This window comes from Triticum dicoccoides, chromosome 1B (genome assembly GCF_002162155.2).
Source record: "Triticum dicoccoides isolate Atlit2015 ecotype Zavitan chromosome 1B, WEW_v2.0, whole genome shotgun sequence".
Classification (NCBI taxonomy): domain Eukaryota; kingdom Viridiplantae; phylum Streptophyta; class Magnoliopsida; order Poales; family Poaceae; genus Triticum; species Triticum dicoccoides.
The window spans coordinates 562400600-562410551 of NC_041381.1; the positions used below are offsets into that span (position 1 = coordinate 562400600).

At 47.6% G+C, this 9952-nt stretch overlaps 3 protein-coding genes across 3 annotated transcripts in view; all 3 read right to left on the reverse strand.

Moving 5' to 3' along the window:
• Window positions 1-1475: 1475 nt before the first annotated feature.
• Window positions 1476-2384, reverse strand: LOC119348768 (probable calcium-binding protein CML9). Its single transcript, XM_037616759.1, has one exon. It carries the CDS (start codon window positions 2181-2183, stop codon window positions 1731-1733), a length of 453 nt encoding a protein of 150 aa, XP_037472656.1. The 5' UTR covers window positions 2184-2384; the 3' UTR covers window positions 1476-1730.
• Window positions 2385-2951: 567 nt separating this feature from the next.
• Window positions 2952-5859, reverse strand: LOC119348770 (calmodulin-2). The gene is made up of 2 exons (XM_037616761.1): window positions 5677-5859; window positions 2952-3650 (listed from the first exon to the last, which is right to left on the reverse strand). The coding sequence occupies exons 1-2, from the start codon at window positions 5750-5752 to the stop codon at window positions 3277-3279; spliced, it is 450 nt and encodes a 149-aa protein (XP_037472658.1). The 5' UTR covers window positions 5753-5859; the 3' UTR covers window positions 2952-3276.
• Window positions 5860-8805: 2946 nt separating this feature from the next.
• The window catches only part of LOC119348769 (SNF1-related protein kinase regulatory subunit beta-1-like), a 3214-nt gene continuing 2067 nt past the window's right edge, over window positions 8806-9952 (reverse strand). Inside the window, exons 2-4 of the mRNA XM_037616760.1 lie at window positions 9731-9915; window positions 9472-9634; window positions 8806-9355 (exon numbers count right to left, since the gene is read on the reverse strand). Coding sequence (XP_037472657.1) covers window positions 9026-9355; window positions 9472-9634; window positions 9731-9915 — 678 coding nt within the window. The 3' untranslated portion in view covers window positions 8806-9025. The remainder of the gene's footprint in view (window positions 9356-9471; window positions 9635-9730; window positions 9916-9952) is intronic.

Below are 9952 nucleotides of genomic sequence, written 5' to 3' on the forward strand. Positions count from 1 at the left end.
GGGGTACGCGCGTGGTCGCTTTGCGGCGACCTAAGCGTCGAATAGGAGCTGCCCCAGGCCTAGGCCCTGCGTGACCGGGGGCCAGCTCTGCCTTGACGACTGAGACGATGACGGTGACGCTGACCGCGGCAGGGAATGATATGGCTGAGAGCAACTAACCGGAGGTTCCGAGAGTTGCTCAAAAAAAAAGGGAGGTTCCTAGACTAAAAAAAACTAACTGGAGGTTATCCCTTGCGGGGATCCAGGGGTCACTTCTGGTGTTCTTAGAGCACGCCAAGTGGTATCTTATCTCCGAGTGAATATCCTAGTAAATATAGCTTGACTTCAAGGGGTGTCTTATCTAGCAGAGACTATGTGTTTTGTGTTTCAGGTGCAACCTTCTAATTGGAATTGCCTCCGGTCTTGCATACCTCCACATCGAATATCGCAAGTCCATCGTGCATAGAGATATCAAGCCAGGTATTGTAATATGCTAGACACAGACTTCAATGCTAAACTGTCTGACTTTGGGCTGGTGAAACAAGTCAACCATACCCAAACCCCGCGCACGACGATGAATATAACTGGGACTCCGATCATACAACGCCCAACATATTTTGAGACCGGAAAGACATGTGGGCAGTCTGATGTGTACAACTTAGGCGTCATGTTGCTCGAGATTGTCTGCAGTGAAAAACCGACCATGCAGACTAGTGGCAAGAACAGCCTTATCAAGAAGGTCCTAAAATGTCAAGCGAACAATACAACTCTCTGTGCAGCTGACAATGGGCTAAGGGCCCAATTTGACGGGGAACTCAAAAGTGTGTTGGAGATCGGGCTCGTGTGTGTCAACCCGGATCGTCAGCGCCGTCCACACATCGGAAGAGTGAGAGATTTCTTGATGCAACTACTACCTTCGGTGTCCACACCAAACCCCACCATCCCTTCTGGAACAAATGGGAGGGGATCAACTAGCTCAACACATACCATGCGCATTCTCTGGCCGATGAAGAAGCCGGCGATTCACCACTTCTAGTCTAGCCTCAATATAAGGTACCCCCTCTAGCGAAGGCCTGCCAAATGATGTTTGTAATTTCCACAAAAAATGAAGTGAAGTTCGCCTTGGAAGATACTTCCTCCCTCTTGTTAATTGTATGTTTTATCCGTCCATTCACCCATCATGCATGCATGCATGTAGTATTACCTCTTTCTCCATATAATATGATGCGAAATTGTATTCAATGACGGATCTAATGGTGCTGATTTGGTATTATAGATGTCGATAATTTTTTCTATAATTTGTTTTAAAATTTATGAAGTTTAACTTAAGACAATACTAATATGCAAAGTAAATCCGTAAAAAAGCATGCTAAGTACTCTGCTGATTTTCAAAGTAAATTGAAACGGCGGGGTATGAAAAATATCCATTTTCAAATCCAACCGATTTCATTAACCAAACCAAGGAAGCAGCGCACTGGATTTGCGCCGGCAATGTCTTTGATACATGTGCAAAATCGTCGTTAAAGCAATTTGTGTATGCATACGCACAACGCAATAAAGGCAGTATACATATTGCAGCCAGAAGAACTTCGCGTACGCAGAGCATTCGCATCGAATCCAATATTACAGCAAAACCAGTAGGAGTGCATCACCAAATCAAGAAACATGGCACCATTTCCTCACCGGACAACAGTCCACCAGTCCCCAGATCGGCCGATCGATCAATGCATCAGATCAGCGAAGCTCGTGGATCACTTGTTGTTCATGAGCACCTTGACGAGCTCCTTGCACTGGACGCGGCCCTCGCCGCGGGGGTCGGCCTTGCGGACCAGCTCGTCGGCCTCCTCCTCCGTGAGCCGGTCGCCGTGGGTGAGCATCACCTGCCGCAGCTGCTCCGCGGGGATGACCCCGCTCCCGTCGTCGTCGAACGCGTCCAGGCACTGGGCCAGGCCCTTGGCCGACACGCCGGCGTTAGCCTTGCGCGCCGCGACGGCCAGGAACGTGGGGAGGTCGACGGCGCCGGCGCCGCCCGCGCCCGCGTCCTCGAGGAAGCCCCGCGCCTCGTCCTCGTCCACGTTCTGGCCCAGCGAGCGGAGCGCCGTGACCAGCTCGCCGGCGGCGATGCGGCCGTCCTCGTCGCCGTCGAACAGGTCGAACACCTCCTTGCACTCGTCCGACTGCTCCTTGGTCAGCTTGGCCGCCATGGCGGGCAGAGACCAGAGAGAGCTGACCTGCTGAAGGGAGAGGGGATTTGGGAAGGAAATGGCCTAATTGCTGTCCGGGCTGTTGGTCATGATGAAGCAACTTAGCGAAGGTCGCTTTTCTTTTCTTTTGACAGGTCAAAAAGATTAGCAATGACAACTTTCCCTCTCTTGTTATTCTCCGAAGCAAATCGCAGTTCAGTTTTCAGCGCCTAGTCTGACGGTCGCTGCACATGACAGATGACACCAATGTTGAACTCTGCCATTTCAGCATTTTTATTTATGATAAAAATATCAATGGCTTATGCTTTGATAAAAACAACGGACATGTTGAAAAGGGAAAAATAATAGCTCAACGAGCTGGCACCAACCAGCCATGTCCCCAACAATTGATCATCATAGGCATAGCATTATTACTACTTCCATGCCATATTGTTGCCACACAAGAGCGACGTGCCATCCACCACATTTGGTTTCGTTCAATCATAAGATATGGTACAACTTGCAAATACCCACAGAGTACAGCAGGGAATCGCGGCATCAGGAGCTGGATCTAGGACCAGTTCTTTTGACCGGCTTAAAAAATAAGCCGTCTCTCCTCAGCAGCCTCAGTGAATGAGGGAGGCGACTTATGGGAAAGCTGGGAACCAGGCCTTAGATTCCGACAATGCAGCTGTTGGATTCGCTGTAGTTCTGTTTCGTCGTCCAACATCTACAAGACGAATTTGCACCAGCGCAGTTCAGAGATCACTACCAGTCTACCACCAAGCATGCCAAATGGAATCCACAAAATGTACTTCCGGCCAGCATTTTGGAGCTGAACACAACCCAAGCATACAAGCAAACCGCAGGGCAAAACCGAGATTTGCACAAAGCCCCTAAATTCCATGATAAGACTAGAAACCAGGTAAATCCGATGCTGCTCCCCACGACTACACCGCTACAAGATAACCCGACCAGCTACCCAACAGGCAACAGTACTTAAAAAACATAGCACAAAATACAACCTTGCGAGTCTGTCTGGCATTCCATTCCAATCCACTTGAGAGCAAATTTTAAGCTTATTTCGTGGGAGGACACCCCCTGTCCCGCCACCTCACTTGGCCATCATGACCTTGACAAACTCCTCGTAGTTGATCTGGCCGTCGCCGTCCACGTCCGCCTCCCGGATCATCTCGTCCACCTCCTCGTCCGTCAGCTTCTCCCCGAGGTTGGTCATCACGTGGCGCAGCTCCGCCGCCGAGATGAACCCGTTCTGGTCCTTGTCAAACACGCGGAACGCCTCCTTGAGCTCCTCCTCCGAGTCAGTGTCCTTCATCTTCCTCGCCATCAGGTTCAGGAACTCCGGGAAGTCGATGGTGCCGTTGCCGTCCGCGTCAACCTCGTTGATCATGTCCTGCAGCTCCGCCTCCGTGGGGTTCTGCCCGAGGGACCGCATCACGGTTCCGAGCTCCTTGGTGGTGATGCAACCTGCAGGAAATTCAGCATCAACAAGCATTTGTTATCTAGCGCTACGAAATAAAATAAGAGTGAGTTTACTAGGGATTTTAGATTGGTCTGTTCGCCGCATATAAAATACCCAATGTGCGACTAAGTTGTTCTTATTGTCCTAACAACACATGATATGTCATAATACCTCCAATCAGCATGTTGGCCACTTACACGCACCTATATATTGTTACTATAATGAGCTGCAAGTTGGAACAGCTGGGAATCGTAAACAAACATGGCTTTAAACAAGAACTGTATGCAGGATAAGCAGTAAGGATTAAATATTATAGGCCAGCTGGGTAACGTGAAGGGAACAATACGATAGGTTAACTTGCCAGACGCTTTCCTAGAGTGTCATTTCAACATACTGAATTCTAGAAATCAATTTATGAATCATGCATCAGCTGAAGAAATGATGGACCGCCAGGCAGAAGCCTTAAGAAAGCAGTGCTTAGGTTTAGGCTCCGTTCGGTGCAAAGGAATTTTAAAGGAAAACTTGCAGGAATAAAAAATGAAGGAAAGTTCTCCCAGACTGCGTTCGGTGTGCAGGAATGAGCTCCTCAAGATCCAAAGGAAAGTTGCTGTAGCCTCCAGTTTTACAGGAAAGAAAACAAAACTGCTGGACGGACGACACTAGCTGGCCGAACCCCACACGATGCAGGAATGGACGGTGTTGTCTGCTTTTGCTCTAACTCATCAACGGCTTGATGTGTAGTGTCGTCCGCTGATCGTCCAAATCTGTCGTCTGTGTAGCAGCGCTCAAAAGAAAACATCCGGTGCAAGCTCTTTTTTGGGGCGGAAGCACGAGGCAAAGTACAGGAAATCTTAGCTGGACCTGCATGCACCACCATTGCCTTGCTTTGTGTGACCCCACCACTGCCAGATGGACGCATCAACGAGTGGATGAGAAAATAGACCGACCATGCTTTGTACTAGTGGGACCTACAGATACCTTTGCCTTCCTTTGCTTTACCGAACACATCTTCTCAGCTTTCCTACAGACTTCTAATCTAGAGTTTTACCAGCCGATTCCCAGGACGTTCCTCTGTTTTTCAGTTTCCCACAGTTTTCTTAACCTTTGCAGCGAACGGAGCCTTAGCATATTTGGATTGTATCCTATCAAGTAAACAAAATGTAGTTCTTGCTGTCCATTTAACATATGAAATCAAAAGTCAACCTACAATTCTACAAGTCATCATGTATACGATTAGATATGACACAGATCACAGACCAGACCAACTTGCATCTAAAGACATGCTGAAACATAGTCCTTTAATGTGCCAAGCAAGGAAATAACTATTAAATGATGCAGAAATGAGCTACGACACTAGGAAAAGAGGAGTCTACAAATCAAGTGTTGGTCTTAGACTACACAGTGAAGACCAGATCTCCAACTTCTAGGCTATCATCAGAAGCTAGATCATGCTGGTACTGTCACCAATAAGTCTTTTCAATGAGAAATCCTGACTAAATCCTTGACATTCTACTGGTACATCACAGCCAGATCAACCTCCAATTCTCCATCTAGTCCACTCGTTGGTTTTCCACAATTGTAACCAAACAGAAGCTCGTTGACCTAGATAACTTGACCCTTTCTTCACACCACTTCATGACAACAACCTAATTCTCATCTCTGTCACTAGAAATTCCAAAACACTCTACAGCTCTAAACCCTAGCTCCTAAATGCAACCAGTAGCTGCCGCCCCCGAGTTGTTCCTACCACAGCACCCCGAAATCCTACAAGTCGGAAATCCACCTTAACAGAGCAATCCGCCCGCAGCCCGCCGCGAGCAAACGACCCCATCAGATGCAAGCATCCATCCCGCGCAGGCCTAGAACAACAGCAAAGGCCTGAAAAGGCCACGCAACCCAGGCATCACCGACCGGATCTAGAGCCCTGCCCACAGCGCCCCCAGACAAAACCCAATTCGGCCGGATCGAGCCCGGGCGGCGCCCGATCCGGCCGGCCGCGGGAGACAGGGGAGAGAGGGGAAAGGGGGTTACCGTCGCCATCCTTGTCGAAGAGGCTGAAGGCCTCCTTGAACTCGGCGATCTGCTCGTCGGTCAGCTGGTCCGCCATGAGGGAGGGAGGAGGCTTCGAGAAGGTGCGCACAGGACACGGGGGCGGCTGCGCCGGAGGGGAATAAACGGGGCGCGGTGGTTGGCGTTCCTGTCCGTGCCCCCGTCCGTGGGCTGGGTTTTATAGACCGCTAGCGATTAACGAGGGGGAAGGTTTGCTCGAACCGCCGGTTTTGTATCCGGTTCCCCTTTCCTTTTCTTTTCCCCCTTCCTTTTTCCTTTTTCCTTCCTTGGATCCTTGGCAATCTACGGTTCCATTCATACTCGATTGTGCACAATGGTTTCCATGTTTATATTTTTGTGTGGATTTTAGGATTCTATACTTTAGGCTCCATTGAGTTATGAGGTTTCCATGTTAATAAAGAATTAACAATGAGAGCTGAGAGCAGCGGCCGTCATGATGAGAGTTGATACATGACAGCCATGAAAGATTGTCCCTATTATTTATCATATCAACAATGATGAAAAGTGTTATGGTGTATGAAGCATCCCAAAGGACATAGAGAGCCAAGGAAAAGAGAACGACAAGTGTGCTGCAAAGGAAAAAAAAGCACACAGAAAGGCACATGTATAAATATTTTGAAAGTATAATCAAGTGGAACATATATGCCAATAACTATAGAGGAAAATACTTCCTTCGGCCCATATTTTCTTTTTTGAACCCTGAAACAAATCCAGAAATAAATTCGAGCACCAGGATTTAAACCCTGGTGGGTTGAGGATATCACAGTCTATCTAACCATTCAACCACAGGTTGGTTCGCCCCTTTGGCCCATATTGTTTAGTACAATGTTGTACTAAATCAGCGACAGGTAATATGGGTCGGAGGGACTATAAATCTTTTCTTATCTTCTTGTTGGTTTTCGTTACTCGAAACAATTTACAATTATGCTCTCTTTCGTTTCAGCGCCATGTCGCACATAACCTGTGCATCCACCGGACCGGGCTAGTTCAGGCCGGGCTTTACAAAGCCCAACCTCAAAATCCCAATCCCGAGTCCGGCCTAGTCCGAAGCACATAAACAACGCACTTTCAAAATTAAAATGATAATTTCATAATATTTAAATGATATAATATACTAATATTTCTAATAAAGTAGTCATTTATGCCATGTTTGGGCTTTTTTCATGCTTTCGGGTTGGGCTTCGGGGCGGAAAAGCTGAGCCGAACCCGACCAATCTATCTAGGCCAGGCTGCCCATGCCCGGGTCTAGTTGCACGTAATGGAGCTCCGTTAACCGAACAACTAGCAAGATTAGAGCATCTACAGTCGGACGTCTCAAACCATCCCTCGTAAGCCCGCGGATGCGCCCTGACAGTGACCGGATAGGAGAGAGAAGGAAAAACATGACCTAACCGGATCCCTCATATTATCCATGTACGCCATGGCTGTCCCGAACCCTCATATCCATATCAAATATGGGGAGGATATGTGGGCTCGCGGACGCGCCTGGGCATTCCGCCACATATGACGCGGCCCCACCTTAGACCATATTTTCTTTTTCTTTATTCATTTTTTGTTTCTCTCTCTTCATCTCCATTAATCACGTGCAAGTGATCAGACATATGAAAAAAAAATTGAGGACTATGGATGCGCGGATAGATAAATAGGGGCTCAAAACGGACAGGCACCGGTCGCGTCCGCGGGTGTTTAAGGGGTCATATTTGTTATGTCCAGCTGTAGATGCTCTTACATGTTTCATTGATGTAGGGAAAGTATTTGATGCACTAGGGCTTGCGATGCACTTTTCCAGTGTATAATTTGTCTATTCAATGAGTATTGGTTTGAAATGTTGTGACTCGTTAGATACTACGAATTTGCTCCCGTCTAGAATTAATTAGTTTCCCCTTTTCATTCTTCAATTTTTTCCTGTTCATTTTTTTCTTTTTCTCTTGCCGGAGACTGACATAATAAATCAACTCATTGCGGTCCGTTGTTTTTCCTCTTCAAAGTCACAACAAAGTCGCCGTACTAAATGGGACGATGTGATCGGTATTTATCTCAAGCCTTGCGAGGAGGGAAGAGGCGGACGAGTCAAGGCGATGGAGGTAGCAAGCCGGACCAGGTCACTGCTCCGTCACCGTCAGATCAGACACCAGTCCATCGCTCACATCACAGGAGCCGGCCAAGAAGTTAAGGTCAAGGCTGACCTCAAACACGTCCTCGTCGTTATCTTTGTGACGTGGCAATCAATGCGCTGTTTCGAGCCGAAAGCGATGCCTTTGCTGGGGCGGGCCCTGTTCTTGTATTTCGCTCTGTCCGTCCGAGCCCAGCAAGCATACGGGCATTTTTCGCGTCTCGCGATGAAAAGGCCCGTGGGCTTATTTCGCGGAGAGATCAGCTGAGTGAAGACTATCTGACATCTAAATTTGTCTCAAAAAAGAAAAAAACTGACCTCTTAATACCATGTAGAAGACAAAATCTGGCCTCTGATTGCTTGGAGAACCGGAGCTTTGTCCAAAGCAGCTTGTTTCTTGTCAGAACAGCAAAGTATCATCCGTTCAGACCTTTTTTTTTTCATTTTGTCTCTCTCTAAGAAATGTTCCTTTTTTTGGTATACAGTTTATTTTGTCACTGCCCAAGTTCATTCAGAAAAGAAAAGAGAAAAAAATTCCCCGTCGTCACAGTTATCAGAAGACGGGGTTCAGAAAAGAAAACGAGTTATTCCCATCGTCACAATGTAGGAAGATGATTGGTCACAGAAGATCTTCCACGGGATTAAAGCTCCAACCGTCCCTGTCGCTGTTGAGCCTTTTGACAAATGCGGCTAAGCTTTGTGATGGCGAGACGCTACCATTCTTCCCTGGCGGTCTCTTTTTGTATGAGCATCCACATCACATGTGTTTGGATGGAATTCTTTTCTTCCAGTGTCTTGGTTACCTACGCCTCCCAACAACACATTGGCGTCTCAACTTTGTCCATCCTACCGAACTGCACACACCTACCAGTTCACTCAAAAGTTAAGACAAAAATAAAATGCAGACAACATATCCAACACAAACAAGACGACTGGATTAATATCTGACACAACAGATCACAAGACAAGACCAGACATTTTCACAACTCTCCCTCTTGTTTCATTTCGCCAGGGTCCAGACGGTTCAAACCCCACACCACAAGAACAGTTCACTCAAGAAAGAAAGAAAGAGAAACAGATGGTTCCTGAATCCCCCTTATGTACATTGTCAAACTACACTCTCTTATTCACTCCCATCAGTCCTAATCAGCCGCCATTGCTTTCTTTCATCTTTCATCTTTCCACCAGCAGCATCGGTCACCTCCTCACCAGTGGTTTGTAGAGCACGAAGTTCACGTACTTTGACTGGAACCGGTGGGTGAGCCCGAGGGCGAGCAGAGACTGCGCCCCCCACCCTTTCTCGATGAACAGATGGTTGAGGACGACATGCTGCGGCTTCGGCTTCAGAGCGTGCTCGTCGAAGTGATCGGTGCCACCAAGGGCGGTCATGAGAAGCTGAGGTGGAAGAGCGGGCGGATCCTGCTTGGTAAGCTCCTCATCGGTTGGGAACTCCATGTTGTAGCTGTGCTCAGGCGATGGGGGCGCGTCGAACTCCGCCACGCTGTCAAGACTATCTGGGATATACTCCTGACCAAAACAGAGATGCTTTCAGATAAAATCAAGAACCTACATTCTGGAATATCATTTTGGACAAGGCCGGAGCAAAATGCTGAAATAGACAGACAGATATAATCCTTACTGACATGGACATCAAGGAGGTTGGCCACCTGCCCTCTTTCATCAGTCACATGAGGTAGTTCGGACACATATCTCGGCACCCCATCAACAATCATCCTGTAATGATATATTCCAGATGGCAGAACCAACAACACAGCGTGATCTTTCCCAGACCTCTCTAACACCTTCCTGAAAGTACTCATATGGATATTTATTTGGTATTTTAGCATGTCGTTTTCAGAATTGGATAGAACATTCGAATAACACATCAGGTAAAGGGTAAACCTTGATGTCCAGTTATCCCATGATCCTTCCACAAACACCTCGTTTCCTCCTTGACTCCATGTAATTAAAGTTGGAATTTCAATCTCCGGGGGGTTATTGTTGGTGGATTCATCCGAACCATTCATCCATGAATGGTTAAAAACAGGTGAAAATTCATTCGGTATCTGCAGCGGAGCTACTGGAACCTGTCAGGTGCAGTTAACTGTCAGTGCAAGCAGGACC